Here is a 24,124-nt window from a genome sequence, read left to right as displayed (position 1 = left end):
GTTAACTGAGGTGCAACTCTTAGTACAAAGCCTGGGATCAGGAATGGTGTCAGCCACGTGGATGCATATACTACCCTCTTGAAGAGTCTCACACTCTGAGGTGTTCCTTGAAACGGCACTCACAGATTTAGATCCTGTATTCTTGAATATGTGACAAGTGACACTGGATAACTTCAAAGAGCTCAGAGGTGGGCAGATCAGTGCACTTTGCCATTTACAAAGGGCTTTTGTGGAAGCATTTCATGGTTTCGTACCATACTCCAGAGATGGGCCAGGCAGGTGGCATCAGACCTATATTGCAATGACATCATCGGCTGAGAGAGGTTAAGTGACTTGCCTGGGGTGGCTTGTGCAGTTAGAATGTGCCCCTGAGACTTAAGCCTCAGTTGGCCTATTTCCTTATAAATCGTCTTCCCACAAACCACAGGAAGGAGCAGGAGAAGAAACTGGCTTTGGGCCGTGACAATGATGATGCTTACTACCTAAGGAATGGGGCAGGTGTTCCATGGAGGCCCAGCTTAAAGACAGGTGGAAAAATGATCCGTCACATTTTGCCAACGAAGAGAGTCCATGTAAGAGTTGCAGAAAACATGGAATTAAGGAGGAACATATTCTGAAAGGCTCCAACTGCCCAGCTAAGGAATTCAAGCTGATTGGGCCATGGAGATAGGGAAGATTTCAGAAGGGAGTAGCAAGATGATGAGAAGCTCCCAAACCATGACTCACCAGAAATGATCTTTAAGGAAACAGGTGTTTAACCTGGTAAAGAGAAGACTTAGGGAGAGAGGAAAGTGTTTGTTAGGCCTGGGGGAGAACGTGACCGGTATTGGATAAAGGAAGAAGCAGGCTCATTTTGTGTGGTCTCCATAAGTGGTTGGGGCTGGTGGGCAGCGATGAGGGTCAGTGGATAGAAGCTCTAGGGAGATGTTTTCAGTTCAAATGAAGAAAACCTTTCTGGTCCTTTCAATGCACTTTAACCAGAGTTAAAGGCCTCAGTCAGAACCACCCCAAGGTCTAATGCTACAGCCCGAAAACTTCTCTAGTATAGCCTGGGCTGTCTTGAGAGGCATAAGATCCTCTTCCTTTCAGTGGTCAAGAGAAATGTGTCACCCACCTCGTGCTGGGGGTGGTCTGGCCTGGACAAATTTCTCATAAGCGTTTGTGCATCTGCGTGTGTTGTGAAATCTTCAGCAACCCTAAATCCCTTAATTAGAGGGAGAAAAAAGGCAAGTGATCAATTAGGCTCTCTGTTTAAAAGCCTCCATTTGCATGTTCCATCTTAACTGAAGTCTGAGGAGCAGAGACTGTGGCCAAGCAGGAATTTCATCCTGCGTGTAGCTGGGTGACTCCACCTAGGAATTGAAAATCATTTAGCTGAAGTTGTGACATAGCCAGCAAATCATAGTCTGCCTTCAGGTTGGGGCTGCGGCTACCACTGTGGCGCAATCCTCTGGCAGGTAACACAGAGTCGACTCAGGGCAGTCTCCCTGCCTGGCCCTGCTGCTGCTGCTCAGTTAGCAGGCTGCAGGCCAGCCCAGCCGGGGCAGCAAAGGAGGGGAGACGGGAAGCCAGCCCCCGACCTGCGTGCGTAACAGGAGTCTGTCTAAGGGGGACCTCAGAGCTGCACTCACACCCTAATTCTGAGCCTCACTACAGCCTGGGAGTAAGAAAAGTGAAAGGTCACACTGTAGGCAAGTTACAGCACCTGGCTTTGAGTCCTAGTCGCTGAGTCCAGCTCAGAGTATTTTTCTAACTGCACCACACTGGGGTCAAGGCTGATCAGCACAGACCCATCCAAGGGGAGATCAATGAGTAGCGGTCAGTCACCAATGTCCACGCTGTGCACACTGGAAAGTGGAATCCCTTAAGGGTATTAGTGATCCTGATAACATCAATACCAACTTCTGACGCTGGGCTGTGCCAGGTGCTGTACTAATTAAGCACTTTATATTCATGGACTCCTTTAATTCTCCAAGAAATTCCACCTCGGTTCTATAGATAAGTAAGGAGGCTTTGAGAGGTGAGGTGACTTGGCATCCGCAGAATTTTGACCCAGGCAGATCTCTGTGACCAGTTTCCTCTCCGAGGGCAGTGCCACTTGCCTGTCATTTCTTCAGCTTCCTCTGTCAAGTCGTTGAAAGGATGGCCCAGGGTCCAGTTCCTCTTGGCTCCCAGGCCAACCGTAATAACAATCATCATAAATTGTCAAGAAGTTCTCAGGCTTCCTGGTGGGACTGACCCTGCGTAAGGCAGGCCTTGCCAAGAGTCAAAGCTGGCAGAGGCCAAGGCCACCCTAGAGGCCACCCTTAAACCTCCGAATCAAGGTCCATTGCTCTTTGCCATACACCTCTGCTCTCTTTACGCTCTCTTCCTAAGCAAGCAGGCTCCAGAGTCACTTACACAGGGGAATGAATCTCACAATTGTGTGTCCTCGGGTTTCTCCGTCTGTCCCCATTTTACTAGAGCAATAGCAGTAGCACCCAGGTGAGAGGGTCGAGATGCACTGGCTGGCTGGAGCTTGCCCACAGGAATAGCTAAGTGGACGGGAGTGACAATCCCCAGTCCTAATGTTATTGATTGGTTTATTCAAACGTGTGTGTGTGTGTGTGTGTGTGTGTGTGTGTGTGTGTGTGTGTGTGTTCCTGCTATAGGTCAAGGGCTCTGCTAGTTTTGGAGCAAGGAATGAATGTAACCCACAGCCTGTTCCTTTAAGGACCTCAGTCTAAGGATGGGATCCACTAAACATGTCCCAGTGCAATGTGATCCACATCTTAAACACTCAAATCTATATATCTTCCTTCCTTCCTTCCTTCCTTCCTTCCTTCCTTTCTTCCTTTCTGTGCTGGGGATTGAACCCAGGGCCTCATGCATGCTAGGCAAGCACTCTACCACAGAGCTATACCCCCATCCCATGATACATATCTTACTACAGGTCCTTAAATGTACCAAAGGCCCAGAGAATAGGGAAAGAACATTAATTCCTCTTTCCAATTTTTCTAAGCCTCTTGTCTATTCATTCTTGTCTTCAAGACCCAGGATTCCCACCTTCTTCCCAAAGACCCAATCTTCTCATCACAGTATTCAGTCCTCACTCTCCCACTCCAGCGCTAGGGAAGTCTTGTGAAATAGTGGCTGTGTCAGGACTCCCTGAAATGTGACTGTTAACTCCCCTGTCTATCACAGGAAACCCCAATACTTGTAAATAGCCATCATAGGATCTTGGAAAAAACATTCACCTTAAAAACAAGCGAACGAGGCCTGGGTTGTGGCTCAGTGGTAGAGTGCTTGCCTAGCACGTGTGAGGCACTGGGTTCAATTCTCAGCACCACCTAAAAATAAATAAAATAAAATAAAGAAAATAAAGGTATAGTGTCAATCTATAACAAAAATACTTTTTAAGAAATAAGCAAACAAACAAGCAAAAAAAATGTAGAATGTCAAAAAAAAAATGTTTTGTCACCACTTCTCACTCATATTTTTTTAAACCAATAAGGAAGCAGAGGGTCAGTGACTACCCCTGCAGTCTTTTTTCTTTTCTTTTTTTTCCCCTATAGTGGGAAGTGAAACCAGGGGCTTTAAACCACTGAACCACATCTCCAGCCCTTTTTAATTTTATCTATTTATTTGTTTGCTTGTTTGTTTTTGTGGTGCTGAGGATTGAACCCAGGACCTCATGCATGCCAGGCAGACACTCTACCACTGAGCCACATCCCCAGCCCTATTTTTTTTATTATTTTTTTTTTATTTTGAGACAGGGTTTCACTCAGTTGCTCAGAGCCTCACTAAGTTGCCAGGCTGGCCTTTGAACTTGTGCTCCTCCTCGCTCAGCTTCCCGAGCCTCTGGATTACAGGGGTGCACTACCAGATCCCACTTCCCCTGCAGTCTGACAGGTAGCATGTGGTAAAACCAGAAGGCCAGTGGCTGTCACTCCTTCTCATGAAAAAGAATAATTTTTCCCCTGATCTAGAATCAAACTGCCACTGGATTCTTGATGATCTCTGGTTTAGTCGGCTGTGGTCCGTGAACATTCGCTTTCCACTTGCGTCATCACTAGGACTATTCCTCTGCCTACATGAGTTGAGAAGGGTGGGCACGATTGTCCCTAGTCACAAAGCTTCCAGCTTTCAAGGCTGAATGATGACCGCAACCTGGCCAGCTATTGGAGAGCTTCCAACTCCAAGTCCAGCGCTCTTTCTATCACACCACAGCCCTGAACAAATGGACAGTGATGTGTTTCACACCCCTTGTGCAAGCGGGAAATACTGAAATATGTGCACACTGAGAAAGGACTTCACAGGTTTCTGCTCAGGGGTTCAGCTGAGATTTATTGACCCAGAAAGAACTTGCAGTATCAACTCCCTAAACCTTATGATCCAGGAAGTTGTTCACCTTTTTTAAAAAATAAATCATAAAAACAAACTATTTGACGTTCTTATCTCACCCCTTCCTCCCAAGCTGGTCTTGCACAAGCGTGATGACCTGCCATTGGGCGATGAGCGTGTCGTAAGTGAACGTTTACAGGCACTACAGGAATGACCTGGTGCCTCGCCCACCTCATTAGAATTCTAATTGGGGTGTGTAGGAGAGGCTTCTATAAATGGTAAGGCAATCCCTGGCACCACATCTCCCCACACTGTCCCTGACATTCTCAGCGGAGCCCCAGAGGAGGCTGAGGAAGGCGAAACATGAGAGGTGAGTGTGTAGCATCTTCTCCAGCAAGCCCTTGCTGGAAGCCGGTGGGGGGCCTGAGCAGCCGAGCAGGACAGCTGCCTGCCCGGGGCACTGTTGAAGGCTGGATCTCAGTAGTTCAGGGTTTTATTCAGAGGTGGCTCTTTTCAGAGTGGCTGCCGGGCTTCCTCTAGCACCTTCTAGGTGTGGGATGTAGTTCTGAGTGATGGGCAGGTGTTCAGTGCAGCTGAAGGTCAATGTCCCCTTAGATGGAGGACTAGCTTTATCGTGTTGGTGTTTCTTTGACACGTTTTGTCACCACTACTAAAGTCAAGCCAGAGAGCACTTGCTTGTTGTGTTTCGCAGTGTCTACTTTACCAGCTGTCAGCAGCAGAGGCGGAGAATAGCAAGAAGTCTCAGAGCCCTCAGGGGGTGAGAGAGCAAGAGCAAGGAAGCTTAGTTGTAAAAAGAGAACTCCCTGGCATCGCTGCAATGCTCCTAAGTAAACTATGCATCCGGAAGCACCAGCTCCTTGTCAGAGATTTGATGTGCTGAAATCCAGTAGCAGAAGGTCTACCACAAGATGCTAGGAGTTCCTACCTGGGAAGGGGAGCAAAAGAGAACAAGAAGTGCAGGTTCTTTAACTCTGTAGTTACTGTCGGTTACTGTCGAGGATTTGGGCCCTTTGTTACTCAGAGACCCTGCTAAGCCCCTGATAATTACTGCCTGTCATGGGTGTTCAGCCTTAGACATTGATAGCAGCGATGCCAAACCCAAACAAGGCATGAGTCAAACCCATAAAATACTGTGAATGGCAGTTAGGACCACAAGAAGGTTTACCACAGGAATCACTGAACCAGATGCAAAAGGTGAATGCTGTCTCCTCTAGGAACCCCCAAGACCAGGTCAGGGTTGTTGCAAAAATGTGCCTTCCCCTGCCTTCCGCTTTCTCCTGTGGATACGCAGCATGGCCAGGATGCTACTGAGAGGAGCCCTGAGTCCTTCAGACTTTGTCAAAAGGGGATGGTAGCTGTCATGAAGCTTACCTCTCTCCCCCAGGAGGTGACTGAGCACCTGAAATGGACAGACCTTTGTCAGAGTCACACAACCAGTTGGTAGCAGAGCCCAACTATGGCCCAGCCACTGTGGGATCTGTTCATTGGGTCCTGTTGCTCGAGCTGAGCTCATACACAAGTGCAAGTGACATGTGGGACACAGGAAAGCAATCCTGAATGTGGATTCTTATTTGGTCTCTGTTACCAACTGCTCCCCGTCACTTCGGAGCCTTCAGTCTGCAAGATGATGAGCTTGAAATAGAGGGACTCTGAGGCACCTTCCAGGAGTGATTCTCCATGAAAGGAACTCAAGGGCAGAGAGCCAGTGGCCCCAGTATGTGCTCAGCCCCTGGAGGTATGAATCACATGAGTAACGTGCACATAGTGGTCCAGCTGCTTGACATCGCTAGGGTCTGGGATTCCTGGGCACTGAGCTCCTAGAGCCCAATCAAGTTAACCAGAGACATTCTTAGGTCACAACAGAATGAGGGCAGTGGCTGGTTGGGAAAAAATCAATTTGAATAAGAGGAAGGAAGAGCAGGTGAATGCATCCAGTGCCTTAAATTTGTCACACATGTAGTCCCTAGCTCAGTGCCTAGTCACTCAGCCAGGAAGGGGTTCATGTTTCGCGGGTGAATGGATTTACTTGTGGGAAAGGGAAAGGGTCTATGCCAGGTGCAGAGGGGATCAGGAGATGAATGGCATGCAGGGCCTGCCCTTGGTGAGCTTTGAGTCTTGACGACACCAGTTCATTGGTAAGATACATGCAGGGTGCACTGTCGCTAGGCTGCGTGATAAATGCAAACCAAGTGCTGTGGGGACCAAAATGAGGCAGAGATTAATCTTGGCTGGAATGTGGAATATGGACGGCCCTGGAGAGTCAATGGCACTTGGTCATGGGCACTGAGCTGGGCTTGGTCTGGAGTGGTTTGTGAGATTAAGAGCATTCAGGCAGAGGGAACAGGAAACAAATGTGGACTTACATTTAGGTGGGACCCAGGGGACTATCAGGATGACATGTGTGTTGAGGACTCTGCGTCTAGCTCCTCACTTGCTCCTCTTGCTGGAATAAGAGTGTGTCCAGTTATTCTGCCTGTCGGCAAAGAAGGTCACCTGGACCGTGGGTGGGACAATGGTGGCTCAGGAAGAGTCAGCACTATCCTACACACAGCAGCCTCAAGCACCCCTGGAATGAACAGGAGTACAGACTGTGCACCCAGGTGTTGGGCCTGAGGTGGAGGGGAGCACTGTTCCCCATCCCCAGCACCTCATACAGGCAGAGTCCTTAGGGCGCAAACCTAAACCTAAGACCTCTGCTGCAAAAGACCAGAACCTCTCGGGGACTACGGTTCTGTCCTGCTGGGGGCCATGAGCTTTCTTACCAGCCACTTTCCTGAACGTGGCACTAGCCTTGGCTTCAGGCATTACCTTCTCTTGGCTCTGTTTCCCCATATCCCGAGGGTGTGTCACATTCTGGACTCGTGGGCCGGCCACCAAACATCTCCCTGCAGCTGGCGCATCAGGGGCTCCTTGTCCCATGAAATGCATTCCTTCTGGGGTGCTACCTACTTCTTTCTGTGAATCTTCTGGGATCTTTCTGGACTCTCCTTGCATTCTTGATTCAGTCACCTGGACTCTGGTCACTCGGAAAAGTAGATGACCCCTCTGGGCTCCAGTGAGGACTAGCTACCTCCTCTGTGCCCCAGACTCACCGTCTTGGCTGACATGGACAGCAGCTGCTCCCTGTTCATCAGAGACATGTCCCTCCTGGCCTGAGGGCCACCCTTACTTTGGTTTTTGTTACCATGGGACTGTATTCAGGGGCAAGGAAACCAAGGGTTACAAGGGCAAGTTAAGAGGTGCTCCTTGGATTGACTGTCCCCTATTGGTGGAGTGAGTGGTCTCGGACAGGTTAGATAACTTGTGTGTCTGGGTGTCCTCACCTGAACATGAGGGTTATTGTGCTGTCCACTTCCTAGGTGTCTCCTAGGACCTGGGAACTTCTTTCATGAGTCTGTTTTCTCCTTGCTTTGGGATCTTATGAGATGAAGTTTATTTCCTAATCAAGGATGATTCCCAGGCGATCTCCCCTGTTAGGAACCTCCCTAACACCTGTCCTCCTGTCCCCTCACCAGTCCCCTTAATACACTCCTGGAGCCTTGGGTCCTGGTGTCTGCATGGGCTTCTTGTCCACCTCAAATGATTTCTCCACGCTACCTCCACCTGCATCGCTGTCCTCCCCAGGGACACATGTCAGGCTGCGGGTGTGCTGAAGTTAGGAAATTCTTTTCCTACCACTTGGGAGCAGAAAGAGCGAGAGGCCCGTCGTCTTTGGTAGGGGCTGGGAGATGAGCTCCAAAGAAGCCTGCATTCCCCTCTCCTAGATTTATTTGGGAGAAGAGAAAAGTAACACCCCCCTCCCTCTCAGAGCAGCTCAGGTAAGATCATGTGAAAAAGTGTCAATAGTATCAAAAATGACACAGAGGCCTAAGGTAGGCAGTGCTCACAGAGCTTTTAAAAATACTAGTGCTCTTCCTACCCCCAAAGTGCTCATTGACTGGTCTGGGGTGAGGCGCAGACCAACATGACACTCTCCAAAGGATGCATCTGGGCAACATGGTTGAGAGACCCTCCCCTGGTCTGAGAGATTCTAATCTCTGTTCAGAGGGGAATGAGGTCCCCCTTCCCCTCTGAGCAGGCCACGGATGGCAGTTCCAGGGACTGGCCCTAGTTTTTGCCCCCCTAACCACTTGGGTTAGCTGCAGGGTGGAAGCTCAGAGTCATCCAGGCTGAACTGGGGTCCAGGCTCTGCCTGAGCTCGTGACATTGGACAGATGACTTCACCTGACTCAACTTCCAAGTGCCTCATCTATAAAACGGGCATGACCACATCAGAGAGTTTTTCTGACATTAAAAGATGTAATGCAGGTAAAAGGCTTGACATAGTGTCTGGCTCCGAAGAATACTGCCAAGGCAGCCCACAAAAAGCTCAAACCCTCCTCTACTCCTGCGTGACTTTGCCATTATATGTGCAAACCCAGGGCATTTGTTCCCTCAATCTCTGAGACCCAGGGATAGCGGTGGGTCTGTCTTAGATCCCAACAATAACTCTATAAGGGAGGACATTCAGATCTCAAAACTCCTTTCTACACACGAAGAAAGAACAAATTAGAGACACTGATACTCTTGCCTGTCTAGGCCACCAGTCCAGGGCTCATCCCTCTTTGTCCCAGAGAGCCTCACACCAGCTCCTTCCTCTGTCCACCGACAGAGCCCCAGACTTCCCACTACCTGGCGCCACTTGTGCTACTCAGGGCTGGAAAGTAAGAATAGGGAGGCGAAGCTAAAACAGCAGAGGCTGGAAAGAGAAAGGGGAAGGGAGGCTGTCATCAGAGCCAGAGGTGGGGCTGGCCAGGAGCTGGAGAGGTGTCTGTGGCCCGGGGGGCGGGGAGAGCGGCAATCGGAATGACTCACAGCCCTTACATGACTTGGATCTGAGACCCGGCTTCTGGGCCACGCTCGGCTCATAAACTTCTCTGTGATCTCCGCAGATGTCTTCTGCTTTGGTGTGCGGGCTCAGTTTCCTGTCCGATAATGTACAAATTTGGGATTCTATCACTCTTTTTCCAAGCTTCCCATTGAAACCCATGAGCAGGTTGTGAAATCAGCTTAGTGGATGGTGACCAGCAATCTTTTAAAAATATGAAGTAATAGAGAAAGTATCTGAGTGCTTTATACCCAGCTTTATAAGAAGCGCTAACATTGTTTCATGAAACTTGGTGTCCGTTGCAGATTGATGTGTGCGGACATGGTGTAAAATGCATTTCTTAATGTGGTTTCTAGATTATTTTTTTTTTTGAAAGAGAGAGAGAATTTTTTAATATTTATTTTTCAGTTTTCGGTGGACACAACGTCTTTACTTTTATTTTATGGGGTGCTGAGGATTGAACCCAGCGCCCCGTGCATGCCAGGTGAGTCATTAACGCTTGAGCCACATCGCGAACCCAAGTTTCTATATTTTTTTAAAAAGCTCAAAAGCCATTCACCTAGATGATTTTTTAAAGAATTTCCTCTCAGCTGTAACTCTAGAAGTGTGTCAGATAAAAATATATCTTTGTCTTGAGTAGAGTCTGGGCAGGTAGGAGGTCCACCTCCTGGAGTAGTTGTCATGCCACATTGGGTCACCTGCCAGCTCCTCTGTGGTGTGATCCTCCCCGGAGCAGAGGTGAAATTAACCACACACCCAGCAACCAAGGCGTCCTTACCTGCATGCTACAGGGACTCACAAGGGTCAATTCAGCTGATGGTGACCCCCTTTCACAGTCTGGCATGTTCTCCCATCACCCCTGCCAAAGTTAGACCCCAGACACCAGCAGGGCAATTGATCAGGTTTCTCTGTGACAGTGAGCCTCCAAATAAGTGCCTTACCAAGAACAAATAAATAAATAAACAAGACAACAGTTTCTTTCTTACGTAAGAGGTGTAGATGCGGGCAGTTCTGGGCAGGTAAAGGCACTGTGGAATCCTCGCTGGCCCAGGCTCTGTCCTGCCTCCAACTCTGCCATCTCTAGGGTCTGAGGTGGCCACTGGAGCCCTGTCCACCCTCCAGACAGCAGGTGGAAGAAGAGGGAGGAAAGCCAGCAAAGGACATTTGCCAACAACTTTTTAAAAGAGCACGGTGGCACACACCTGTAATCCCAGTGGCTCAGGAGGCTGAGGCAGGAGGATCACAGGTTCGAAGCCAGCTTCAGCAACTTAGCGAGACTGTAAGCGATGTAGTGAGACCCTGTCTCAAAATAAAAAGTAAAAAAGGGCTGGGATGTGGTTCAGGGGGTGAGTGCCCCTGGGTTCAATCCCTGGTAATAAAAAATATTAGAGTCTTTCGTATGAATGTTTATAGCAGCACTCTTCAGAAGAGTCAAAAGGTAGAAAGCATCCAAATGTCCACCGTGTAATGAATGGATAAACAAACTATGATCTATTCATAGAATGGAATATTATTCGGCCATCAGAAGAGAATGAACTACTGATACATCCTATAACATGGATGAGACTGAACAGCAGCATTATGCTAAAGAGCACATGTTGTGTGATTAATTTATATGAAATGTCCAGAACAGGCAAATGCATGGGAGAAGAAAGCAGATTCATAGTTGTCAGGGTCTAAAGAAAGGAGACAATGGGGGAGGGGGGCTGAGGGGGGCTCTTTGGGGACCAGATAGTGCATAACATTGTGAATGTACTAGAAGCCACTGGGTTCTACTTTAAATTGATTAAAATGGTGATTTTTTTTAATGTTATGGACATTTTACCACAATTTTAAAAATAAAAAAAAGATTTCTGGAATCTATGTTTAAACGTAGAACTGCCTACAAGTCAGGGCCAAACCTTACTCATGTGACCACCAGGTGCAATGGAGCCAGCAAAATATGGTGCCTGTTGATAAGGGGGATTTTATGACCAGGAAAGGAACAAATAAGTATTGGGAAAGAATTTAGTAGTGTTCTCCACAGTAGGACTGCTGGTGGCTCCGATACTCTTGGAGAAAAAAAAAAGTGAGAAATTGCCTGACCCTCGAGTTAAGCAGTAACTCAAGGAGGTGGCATGATATTGTGGGATGAGCCCTGGAATGGAGATCCAGAGGTGCCCTTTGTGGGAACCTGTATTTTCCTCTGATTTTTTTTTTTTTTTTTTTGCATGCTGGGGATCAAACCCAGGGCCTCACACACATGCCAGGCAAGTGCTCTACCACTGAGCTACAGCCCCAGCAAGAATGCACCTCTCCATTCCCTCCCTCACCTAGGCTGGTGCAGGAAACAGCCCTGAGGTTCAAACATGTTCATAAACTGCAAACTTGAGGAGAACCATAGATGGTCAGGTCCCTTCTCCCCCTTTGTCTTTGTGCACGGCTGGCAGCGTGGGCAAAGGGCTCTGCCAAGGGCGGTGGGGAAGGGCCAGGACAGGAGCAAATGGGTATTGGGATAGAATTTAGTAGTGTTAGGTGGAATTCAGAACTGTGGATTACCATCCAAATGCAATAATAATATTCCATTCTATGATAGATCATATTTTGTTTATCCATTCTTCCCCAAGTAATCCACAGGGTCAACAGGTCCTTTCCAAGATCCCAAGAATTTTAGGAGCTGGGGGTGGCAGAAGCATGCATTTCTTATGGTGTCACACCTGGGTTTAGAACCCTGGCTTTGCAACTCCTGGATACAGGACCTCAAATAAGGTGCCTTGTCTCTCTGAGCCTCAGTTTCCAGTTGTGAGAGTTCCTCGATGACTCACTGCAGCCTGTTGACCAATGTCTTCCTCCTCCGTCCTCTCCAGCTCAGAGGAGGCTGTGATCCCACGATACCCTCGTGGAGAGCAGACCTCCTCCTCCTGGCTGGGGCTTTCACTTGGTGTAGGAAAGGAGGCGATGGTGAACGTGGGCTCCGGAGGCAGACTCCTGTGACTGTGTACTATAGTCCTCCACGCTGGAGCGGGGGGACCGTGACACGGCCTTCTCCACACCTTGGCTTCCTCATCTGTAAAACAGAGTATTACACATGCCCAACTCACAGGGTTTATGGGCTGATGCGTGTAAGGACTGGAGTAATGACAGGCACATGGATGCCCAGTAAACTTCAGCTAGTTCTGTGATCGTGGCCACCACAATCACCCTGGCTCTGACCCGGTGGGTCATGCAAAGTGCACCCGTCTCCTCGCCCACCCGTGTCCCTGGTGGGAGGAAAGATGTTTCTGCAGCCCAGGCCCCTGGAGCTCAGTCTCGTCTTGGTCATTCTCCCAGGGGACCAGTCACTGGTCTCTGGGATGAACGAGAGGGGCCTTTGCTGCTGACACAGACGCAGCAAGGACAACCCGAGCTTTCCTAGAGCTGTCACAGGTGTGGGCCTGGCGGGGAGGGCAGGTCCAGCTGGAGCTGCAGAGTCCCTCCCTTCTTTCCTTCCCCTGTGCTTGGCAGAGAGCCATCTGGGGACACACTTTCTGTGCCCAAAGAACTCACGGTCTAGAAGAGCGAGTTTGACCTGGAGAAGGGCGTGCTTCCTTTAAGGTTGAGAAAGGAGGTGAAGAATCTGCAAGTGGCGTAGGGGGCTCAGGTGGTCTGAAACCAATTTTTCCATGGAGGCCTTCTTTTTCCTAAATAAAGCTCTACCAGATCTCCACTGACCGGGACCAACAGAGAGCAGTGAGCAAGGCCAGTAGGAGGCAGAGGTTAAAAAAGCTGGGGACCATAGCCCTCGAGAGACCGAGGACCCAGCACCCAGCAGCCTGGTTGTCTATGAACCATGCAAAGCTCAGTGTCAGCTCACATCTGAGCCTCTGCATGGCCATCTCCACCTGCTACGGATGGCCAGGAACATTCACCTTTTCTTCTTCCTTCCCTCTTCTCCCTCCTGGCCTCCCTTTCCTCCGCCCTTCATTCAGTCAATTCTTGTGGTTTGCATGCAGGTCTCTGTTTCCCTAAATAACCCTGCCCTAGCCCCCTGCTTGTTCCTGTCTCCCTCCCTCCCTCCTCGGTGCAGGGCCTCTGTTCTAGGCAGCTCACTCATCTACGCCTGCGGGCCTCTCTCCCCATCCTCGGGAAAGCACACTGCTCTATTGACACCTGACAAAATTATCTTCTTTCAAGTCCCGGCATGTTCTTCCTTCTTTTTAATTTGAATTTATTTTTAATAGATAAATAAAGACTGTATGTATATTTTTGGGACACATATGATGTTTCAAGGCATGCATGCAAATATTGTATAATGTTTAAATCAGGTTCGACATGTCTATCTCACCATTTACCATTTTAGGGTTGTTAGGGTCTTTCTTAGAGCTCTCTAATTATAGCTTAGTACTCATTGATCAATCTGTCCTCATACCTCCCTTCCCTTTTTTGTCCCCAATGAGATCAACCTTTTGCATATGAATGAGACCGTGTGGTACTTGTCTTTCTGTACCTGGCTTACATCATGGTACAAATGATCTCTAGTTCCATCCATTTTGTCAAAGGACAGGATTTCAGCCTTTTTTTGTGGCTGAATAGTATTCCATTGTGTGTATGTACCACATTTTATTTACCTGCTCATCCCCAGATGGACACTTAGGTTGACTCCAATTCTTGGCTATTGTGCTTAAGTGCCCAATAAACATAGGCGGGCAGAGGTCTGTTTGACATACTGATTTCATTTCCCTTGAATATTTACACAAAACAAAAGTAGGATTGCTGGATCATAGTTCTAATTTTAATTTTTGGAGGGCCTTCCATACGGTTTTGCAGGCTGGCTGAACGAGTATACATTCCCACCAGCAGTATGCAAGCGTTTCCCTCTTCTCTTACCTCCTGGCCAGCCCAGCCTTGTCTTTTGTCTTTTTTACAATAGCTATTGTTTCTAGAGTGAGGTGTGGTTTCCTGTGGTTTTGATTTGCATTTGCCTGGTGATTAGTGATGCTGGGCATTTTTTCATAGACCTGTTGGCCATTTATATGTCTTCTTTCAAGATCCAGTTTTTCACCAGGCACAGTGGGCAGGAGGTTCACCAGTTCAAGGCCAGCCTCAGATACTCAGTCCTAAACAATTTAGTGAGACCTTGTCGCAAAAGATTTAAAAAAAAAAAAAAAAAGAGCTGGGATGTAGCTCTATGGTCAAGTGCCCCTGGATTCAATCCCCAGTTCCTAAAAACAAAACAAAAAAATTCAGCATTTTCAATGAAGCTTTTTCTGATCCCTATAACTGTGATTACTGCCTGTGTGACTGATGCACCCTCCCTTTGGGCAGGGGACAGGATTCCCCTGACTCCATCATCCTTTGTCACTCATGCCTATCTTACCCGCTACAGATGATCTTAAAACTCCATCTCACACGTTTTTCCACTCCAACATAGGGTCTAACAGAGTGTGGTACAAAGAATAGGTGTTTTATATCTGTCTAGTGAATGGGTGCCCTGCATTTCACCTTCCTTTATGGACCGAACTTTGAGTGGTAGTTACGAGGATGTTTTATGACGTCAGTTTTTTCTTTGTTCACTTATTTTTTCATTCATTTATATATCCAGTTATCCTACCCCAGTCAAGCAATGTGCGGAGGCACCAGGATTTACAGATCAGGAAGGCATATTCTGATGGTGAAAGAGACACAAATTTAAGAATCCAATCTGACTGGGGTGTGCGTCTCCCTCCCGGCACGGTTGTGGACTTGTCAAGAAGACAGAACTGTTTGGGTTGCGGAGGAATGAGTGACATAACATCTCACTCATCACTCCAGGGAACGAGCTGTTCTACAGGTTTCCATGAGCCAAACTCCTCATACGTCACGGGGTCTGTCATAAGCCCCATACAGTGTGGCTCTGTCACTTCTACAGTCACATGAGCAGGACTGGAGTGGGGCGGATTTTGAGATGGGTGTCCTTGGGGTCTCATCCGGGGATTTCACTGGCCTTTGATCCAGTCCTCTATGTAGCTTTTGCCGGGTGAGTTTTTGCAAGTTTCCTCAGAGGCTGGAATTTCCCAATCTCCAGGTCTAGAAATGTTGCTGAGGGTCATGGTTAGCAGCATCCCAAGCCCAGGCCACCTCCCAGTAAATGTTTGGCTCTTGGTGACTGGGGAGATGCAAGGACACAAGAAAGCAATCCATGCCCCTAGAGTGGAGACATGCATCCTCCTCCCCAGTTCTGTTGGAACCTCATCCACTAAACAATGAGACATGCTAAAACATAGGACAGAGTTGCTCTGGGGACACAGGTCTTCTGAATGGCTGGTGAAGTGTCCCTGAGTGTTTGGCCTATTCCTTGAAGTCTGAGTGACAGGTCACCAGATACAGATGAAAGACCCTCTTAGCAGTGGGATCAGTATGTGGAGTGGCTTGGCTCTTTACAATATTGGGGCCTGTCTATAATCTTGGATCATGTGAATTAGAATATCTAGGTCTAGGAAGGTCAAATTGGAATAGACGGTGAGATTTTTACTAGGCAGGACCAAAGTCTTTTTGACTCTTAATGTGATTCCTTCCAGAAGTTCGGCTCTGCCCTGACTAGCCTCACCCCATCGCTGCTTTTTGGTGTCTTATATTCTTCTCCACTCCACCACCCTTGACTCCCAAGAATTCAGGTTGTCCTTCTCTGTCTCACAGGTCTGAGACTCCAGAGTGTCAACTGGCAAAAGTCTGCCAACCGGGATGCACATCACACGGAAAAATTCTCCAGCCAAGAACTCATCCTGCGCAGAGGCCAGCCCTTTGAGATCGCAATAGCCTGGAACCGAAATATTGCCCCTGAAGAACATCTAGATTTTGTGGTCTCCACAGGTACCTGCTCACCTCCCCACCACATCCACAGACACCTGAGTAGATTTTGGGACTGCCCATCCCAAGGACGATGGCCACCACACTGGGATCAATGGGATTTTTTTTTGGACTCTGGCCCAGCTCTGCCATCAGTTCAGTGTAACCTTGGGCAAGTGGCTGCCCATCTTTGAGCCCAAGAGTCATCACCTTCAGATGATACTTCCAGCGGGATAATAGGAACTCCTTTGGATGAATCCCCCCGAAGGACTTTGCAATTGTACTGGAACCTGACCTGTCCCTATGGTCTGACCCACCGTCTTGGGTTTCCTTCATCTTCTGTCTTCTTTGACAGGGCCTTCGTCCTCAGAGTCAGCCAAGACAAAGGCTACATTTCCAATCGGCACTGGGAATGCTGGAGGAGGCTGGAAAGCTCAGCTCAAGAGCAAGGAGGGCAATTTGCTGACCGTCATCGTCTCCAGTCCCGTCTCTGCACCCATAGGATGGTACACAATGAACATTCAGGTCACCTCCTCCTCCTCCTCGGAAGGGATGTATACCGCGAACCTTGGAGTATTCATACTGCTCTTTAACCCCTGGATGCAAGGTAAGCCCGGATCCAAGCTGTGGACATGGAAAGGAGGTGAGGGAATGCCCTTTGGCAGGCTCAGGTTTCACTGGGGCAAGTTTGTGGGCTGTGGAGAGAACAGAGAAGCTAGAGGTCAAAAGCTCTGCCACTTACCCAGCTTTGTGACTTTGAGTGGTCAACGCTCTCTCTCTGATCCTCAAATCCTTCCCCATCAATTGAACATCCTGCTATTTCCTCTGGGGATCACTTGAATTTTTATCCTGCCTAGCATGGTTCATTATAATTATGACTCCAATACAGTTCTGGAGTTTGGCGATAGCTTTCTGCCTGAAGGAGGAAGTGTGTCATCCCTGGGGTCTCATTTCCAGACCCTCAGGTCAGCCGAGCTGCTCTTTCCAGCCCAGAGCACCACAAAGAAGGTTGGAAGCATTAATAACCCAAGACCTCATTCCCTAGGCGCAGGTTGGGGGAGGGCTGATGGCTTGGATCCTCTGTGGGATTCTAGTCCCTGGTATCTGCTTTCTGTGTCAAACAGGGGATGATGTCTTTATGAGTAACGAAGCCGAGAGACGAGAGTTTGTTGAGGAAGATTCCGGTGCCATCTTCGTAGGAAGCGCAAATCGAATTAACATGGTTGGCTGGAATTTTGGACAGGTAACAGTGAAGACTAAGGACAGCGACCCAATTAAGCAAGCTCAGTGGCTTGTCTCACAGATCAGCCCCGTATCTGTCCATGTGCCTGCCCTTATTCATTCATTCAGAAGGTATTTATTGAGCACCTATTATGCTCCAGACCCTGAGCTGCTCACTGAGGATACACGAGATGGAGAAGATCTGCTGCTTAAAGGAGTCACAAGCTAGTGGGCTTGACAGACACACATAACTCAATTAGTACAAAGAAGTATTACTGGGGCCTCAATAACATAAGGCCCCAGAAAGACCGTCGGGACAGTCACATAGCTTCTGTTACTCATTCAGTGTAAAAATGTAATGAAACATCTTTCCTGGATGCCCACACATGGCCGTGGACATTTTGTCCTATGTTACCTTGATCTACCTGGGTTTGTTCAGAAGATAAATAAGGCATTAGAATGAGGCAGAGCCAGGGTACCCTGGAGGAGTGCAGAGGTGCCTGCTCTGCCCACCCCAGGTTCCATTCTGTGTCAATCACAGCAAATCTTTTCCATGTTGAAAAGAAAAGAAGGGTAAAGGCACAGAGTTGCACCTAGGGATGGCAAGGAAGCTATTTTTGATAGCCTGGTTTGAGAAAGCCTCTCTTAGGAGGTTTTTTTTTTCTTAGGAGGTTTTTTTGCCAGGAAGGTGAAGGGGGCAAGGGAATCTGATAGGCAGCTTGGACAAGAGCCTTGTAGGCAGAAAGAAAAGCACAAGCAAAAACTAAGGCCAAAGGACCTAGTATGAGGCAATTACTTAACATAAGCCTCATATTGTGACAGTGGCTTCAGGTGTATTTTTAGTAACATATTTTCTCTTTATAAAACTGGTTTCCCAGGAGTCTAAATAATATAGTCTAGGTCACAGTCATAGCTATAAGAAAACTTTGAGAAGACCTTGGCCTGATCATTCATTGGATAGAGCAGCCGGGGCCGCACAGGCTGAGCAACAGACTCCCAACTCCACAGCAGCAAATCAGTGGGGGAGTAGGGACAGGGTCTTGGGTACAGCAGTTTGCAGGGCTAATGACTGGGCACGGCCACTGTTCCTCAGAGGCTCTCCGTTCAGGAGGTCACAGAATGGAACGTCCCATCGAGATCCTGTGGCCTCGCCATAGAAGCTCGCGTTCCCTTAGTTATCCAGTACCACTTGTCATTTCTTTTGTGGTAATATATAGTCCCATTCTGAATAGTATGAAGAAGACATTCTGAAAATCAGCCTCGCCGTGTTGGATAAGAGTCTGAACTTCCGACGTGACGCTGCTACTGATGTGGCCCGAAGAAATGACCCTAAATATATTACCCGGGTGCTGAGTGCCATGGTGAGTAACAATAGAAAGATAATTACTGGTGGTTACCTCCATAGGGAGGCCTTTCTCAGATGAGGTGTTACCTGCAGCTGAGCCAAGGAACCTGCCCGAATGCAGCCAGATTCAGCCGCCTGCCCACATCATAGAAAAATGGTAAAATAAAACAAAAAAAGCCCAATGCAGAGGCGCACACCTAGCTGAAGCAGGACGATCCCAAATTCAAAGCCAGCCTCAACAACTTAGCAAGGCCCTAAGCAACTTAATGAGACCCTGTCTCAAAATTAAATACAAACCAAAGGGCTGGGGATGAGATTCAGTCTCATTGGAGCCCAGGTGAGTTTCTTGTTTTCAGCACGAGGAAGTTTGGGTGCTGTCTGTTCCAAAGGGCACTTCCCCTTTGGGCATCTTCCAGGGATGGGTCAGGAAGGAGAGAGGATGCAAAGATAGCCTCTGCTCTATCTAGGGGCCTCTGAGAAGGGAGGCACATTACATCCGCTAGGGAGTCCGAGGCTTTGACCTCCTTTGCCATAATCCAGCTCCTCCACAGAAGAAAGCTCTAGACTGTCGAGACACCCATTCATTATCTAGATGGGGAAAGATGCTCAAGGAGCTAGTGTGTGTTGCTCAGAGTGCATCAAGTGTGAGTCAGACCTCAGGAAGGCCTTGAGCTGCCCACCCAGGCTCTCTCCACTCACTTCGACCTTGGCATGAGAGATGAGCATGCACACACGCACACACACACACACACACACACACACACACACACACCCAGACACACGCACACACAGCTAAATCCTGGAGGAATCTGTGGCTCTGCACTCAGTGTATAGAGAATGCCTCCATTAAAAAACGACCAGACAAGGGTTGGGGTTGTGGCTCAGCAGTAGAGCGTTTGCCTAGCACGTGCAAGGCCCTGGTTCGATCCTCAGCACCACGTAAAAAAAATAAATAAATAAAATAGATTGTGTCCAACTACAACTAAAAAATAAATATTAAAAAAAAATGACCAGACAGTGTCCCAGTAAATCCCATTATCATATGTAATCATAATGCATCAACCACAAAATTTTTTTTTAATTCAATTAAACAAGAGGATCAACCAGCTTACAAGTTAAGAAATAAAAGTCAAAGCAAGTTCTTTCATTTTAACTTTCTTGAACTAAACAATTATCTAGAAGTATCTCAAACTGCTTTTTTATTTTGGTTCATGATTTAGGCTTGTCTTGGTCTTTTTACTTTTGAGATGCATTATTATTATTATTATTATTATTATTATTATTATTATTATTTTATTTCCAAACAAACTAGTAACTTGGTTAGAAATTCCAACAACTTCCAGTTGCAGGATACATAAGCAGGGTTAATTGGAGAGGGCTATTTGAGAGTTGAGTCTGAAACCAAGCCTTGCAGGAAAGGAATGGAATAGGCTCCAAGAACCTGGGGGCCCTGGGATCAGTGAGGGCCAAGGCAGTCAAAAAATGGTACGAAGAGGAAGCAAGATTGGGGCTGAATCTTGAAAACCAAGTAACCTGGAGGAGGGGCTATTAGAGGGAACTCAAGTCTAGCTGGAGTTCAGGGCTTCCCAGGGAGCTGAGCTCTTCCACCTGGAGCGAGAGGGTGCGGCCAGCTGGCCCTACAGCTGCTGACTCACTAAGCCAAGGGCCAAACCACTTTATCTCAGAGCCAATTTCCTCAGCTGCACCTCCCTGATGCTCTCTCCAGACCTCCCTGTTGGGCTGGGCCAGGAGCTAATTATGGCCTGTGAAAGGGCTTTGAACACTCAGCTTTCGGCCAGAGGTGACCCTGCTGATTACCACACTGGTGGCTGCACACTTGTGACGTAGGAGAGGGAGGAAGGCTGCACATGCTCCATCTCAGAGGAGGGCCCTCATGGCCTGGTCCTACAATTATAGTCCAGACCCTCTTGGAAGGGGTGCGGAGCACCCCTGGACTGAGAGCCAGGAAATGTCCAGCCCAGCCTGTCCTGGGCCAGCATCTGTCTGTTTCCAGAATATGCATTCCCATAGGCCTTTCCACTAGGGATGTCCCAAAGAGAGGGAGTGGAGCCCACAGGCTGGAGAAGCCATTGGAGGTCCTGGTCCAGCCTCTTGTACAGTGGGGATAAATGATACGGGTTGCTAGAAGGAAGGCAGCTTAGCGAACATTTCTTCTCACTTTCTCTGCATTGAAGACATAAGGCCCAGGGAGGTGAGTGACCTGCACAGGATCCCCAACGCACCCACGCTAAGTGTCAACTCAGGCCTTCAAGCATTCTACTACTGAGCACCATCCCTGGCCCTCTTTTAACTTTTTATTATGGAAAAGTTCAGATTTACACAAAACAAAGGATAATAAGTTCCTATGTACCTATCACCAGATTCAGCAATTGTCCACCCACTCAAGACTGATCTCGTGTCACTTCTGACCCCCCCTCCTCCACAGATCATTTGGTAAATCCCAGACAGGACATTGTTGATATCATTTCATAAGTAATTCAGGTCCTTACTTGGTGCTCTTTTATTTTCTTTTCTTTATCTGAATGGTGCTGGGCTAGAACCTAGGACCTTGTGCATGCTAGGCAAGCCACCTGTCACTGAACTGCACCCCAAGCTCTAGTGCTCTTCTTGTTCTACAATATGATTGTGTTCCTTAATAGAAACATGCTCTAAGTCGAATGCATGAATGAATGAATAAATTGACGGATGAAAAAATGGACAAATGAATGAATAAAAAACAATATTCTCTTTTTATTCTTTCTAAGAAGTTAGATACTTAAGTCTTAAAATGGTCTTTGTAGAACACGAGTTTCAAGTCATGGACCCCCAAGCTGACAGACAGCAGTGATAGCTAGCTCATGAGTTCTTTTTTGCAAGAAGTTCTCTGCAAGCTATGTTTCTGACCCTGCTGGGCCCCTGGCAGGCTGTGGAGTCTCTGTTTTCAACTGCAGTGCAGGATTGATGTGGGGATCAAGGGCAATCCAACATCGCACATTAAGCAGAGCACCTCTGAACCCATAAACCACATAGGACCCCCAAGGGGTTATTATTAGAATTATCATCCCCAAAATGAAAGACATAAAGGTTCCCTCAGGGGGTCCCTGGTTTTCTTTCTCATCTCCATACCTGGTCCTCTGAATTCTGCAAGTCCCTCTCCTAGGACAAGTATGGTGTGGATTCATTTGTGGGATTTTCTGTCCAGATCAATGGCAACGATGACTACGGTGTGCTTCTTGGGAATTGGAGCGGCAATTACGCCGGTGGCCGGGATCCAAGGAACTGGAACGGCAGCGTGGAGATCCTCAAGACATGGGAAGCTTCTGGCTTCAGGCCAGTCCAATTTGGCCAGTGCTGGGTCTTTGCTGGTGTCCTCAACACAGGTACGTTGATTGTGATGTGCCTTTGCTGGGCCAGGGGGTAGCCATGGGGTGTGCCAAGGTACCCCCTCCACAAGCCAAGTGCTCATGCCAACCCTGATTTGCAGTGATGCGATGCTTGGGGATTCCCGCCCGCGTGGTCACCAACTTCAACTCGGCTCATGACACAGACAAAAACCTCACCGTGGATGTGTACTATGACCCCATGGGAAACCCCCTGCAGAAAGGCAGTGATAGTGTATGGTGAGTATCTGACCCTGCCATGTGACCGTAAGCACCAAGTTTCTTGCCCTCACCTTCCCCTGGAACCCAGGTCCATCTGGAGTTGGAGGGAAAAACGTGCCTAGTCTTAGCTTCCTCTACAAAAGGAGATGGTTGGTGGAACAAGATGCCTGGTCTTCTGGGGGAAGGTTCTCTAGTTGCAATCTTTCTGTGAAGATTCTATACACTAGGAGCTGCAGGGACACCTGAATATTTAAGACTGGCTCTCTCTGCTCAAAGCATTTATGATGCAATTAGGAGACGGGGTAGGAAGCCCTTACTAGAGGTGACTTAGCAACCGGCATGGTGTGTGACATGCCTGGTGAGTAATTCAGACAGTAAGCACTGTGGGAACCTGGAGAGGGAATCTTCAAGAAAGGCTTCCAGAGAGCAGGAAGGTGGAACTTTTAAGCTGAATTTGGAATTAGAACTTTCATTCAGATATAATCCCTTTTGGGACAAGTAGAGGTTGATGAAGACATACCTGGGTGGCTCACTGTCATTTCTGTTGGGAGAGTTCCAAGTCTAGGAGCTCTGATTGTTCCTGAGGGTCCTGTCCTCCTTCCTCTAGCACCTCCTTTTCTGATCCCTTCTCTGCAGTGGAGCTGGTGGCCATGCCCCACCCCAGCCCCTGCCAGCTGTGGGAGGGGGAAGCAGCCCACGATGGTATGAAGACAAGGAGTCCTGAGCCCTTGTTCCAGTCCTACTACCGGCTTGCTGTGGGTGGTTCCCGAGTTCCTCCCGTCAGTGAACTCAACTGTCATTTAAGTCTCTTGCAAACTTCACTACTTTCACTCTCTGCAGCTCCAGACCACCCCACTTTTGCTATGAGGGCTACCCCTCCCCAAGCAGTCATGCTACACTTTCTACATTAAATTCATCCAGAGGAGAGCTGAAGCAAAAGTCATTTCTGTCTGGAGTGAAATTACTAACCTATTATTATGAGAACAGCCTGGGTTTGGATAGAAAAACCTTTGGTCTGAATCTTTGTGAGCTATAAATGTTGAAGGCTTTTAGAACCTTGTCCAATAATAGAATGTGAGGGTCATGAGGCTAAGCATCACAAAATGCTTAGTAATGATAACAGTGTAGCCCGTGGCTTGCTAAGCCATGGCTGTGTGCCAGGTCTGTGCTTACATTCATCTTCCAAATGACAAGGAGTGCCCTATTATTGTCATCCCCATCTTATAGTTGAGGGAACTGAGGCACAGAGGCTGAAGAATTTACCCAATGGCACATATCCAGAAAGTGGTGGAGATGGGATTTGAACTCAGGCAGATTTGTAAACTATAGAACCAGGCATAGTGACAGACGCTTATAATCCCAACGACTTGAGAGACTGAGGCAGGAAGATGGCAAAGTTGGGGCCAGTCTCAGCAACTTAGCAAGACCCTAAACAACTTAGCAAGATCCCGTCTCAAAAATACCAACAATGACAGAGTGTTGTTACTATTCCTAACTGATGTTTGAGAAATCTGACAGCTCTCACCTTGAAATTTTTCCAAAAGAATTTGGCAGGTCGCCAATGAGAGCTCTGGTTATGTTGGGTGCTACGCAACTCATTCCAGAGAAGCTAGGCTGGTCTTTTGTTTGTTTTTTGGTTTTGGTTTTTTGGGTTTTTGTTTGTTTGTTTGTTTGTTTTCATGCAGCAAAAGCTACTTATTTGTGAGACTAAATGTGTCCCAGAGTCTCCATGAAGAAAAATGACTCGCCCAAAATCACACTGTGAATTAGTGAGCAAGCTAGAGGTAGAAAACAGGTATCCTTAAAGAGGACTCTACCAAGCCAAAGAACATTAGTACTGGAAGGGTCCTGAGAGGGATCTGCTCATTTTAAAAATGAGAAAACAAAGGCACAGAGAGAAATATGGTCAACCCTGTGTGTCTGTGGGTGTCACATCCACAGATCCAACCAACTGTGAGTCAA

General features: G+C 47.9%; 1 protein-coding gene and 1 non-coding gene across 2 annotated transcripts in view; one reads left to right on the top strand and one right to left on the bottom strand.

The window, feature by feature from the left end:
* Tgm3 (transglutaminase 3) overlaps positions 1-24,124 on the top strand; it is a 51,342-nt gene that overhangs the window by 8,489 nt on the left and 18,729 nt on the right. Inside the window, exons 2-7 of the mRNA XM_076849447.2 lie at positions 15,823-16,018; positions 16,350-16,601; positions 17,119-17,237; positions 18,448-18,576; positions 21,763-21,940; positions 22,045-22,180. Of these exons, the coding sequence (XP_076705562.2) occupies positions 15,823-16,018; positions 16,350-16,601; positions 17,119-17,237; positions 18,448-18,576; positions 21,763-21,940; positions 22,045-22,180 (1,010 nt within the window). The remainder of the gene's footprint in view (positions 1-15,822; positions 16,019-16,349; positions 16,602-17,118; positions 17,238-18,447; positions 18,577-21,762; positions 21,941-22,044; positions 22,181-24,124) is intronic.
* On the bottom strand, positions 3,643-3,715 carry Trnaa-ggc (transfer RNA alanine (anticodon GGC)). The gene has a single exon. It is a non-coding gene; the product is annotated as a tRNA-Ala (tRNA).

Source organism: Callospermophilus lateralis, chromosome 3, assembly GCF_048772815.1.
Source record: "Callospermophilus lateralis isolate mCalLat2 chromosome 3, mCalLat2.hap1, whole genome shotgun sequence".
NCBI classification, from domain to species: domain Eukaryota; kingdom Metazoa; phylum Chordata; class Mammalia; order Rodentia; family Sciuridae; genus Callospermophilus; species Callospermophilus lateralis.
Note: the sequence above shows the minus strand (reverse complement) of the source record. Positions and strands in the feature narration are given on the sequence as shown.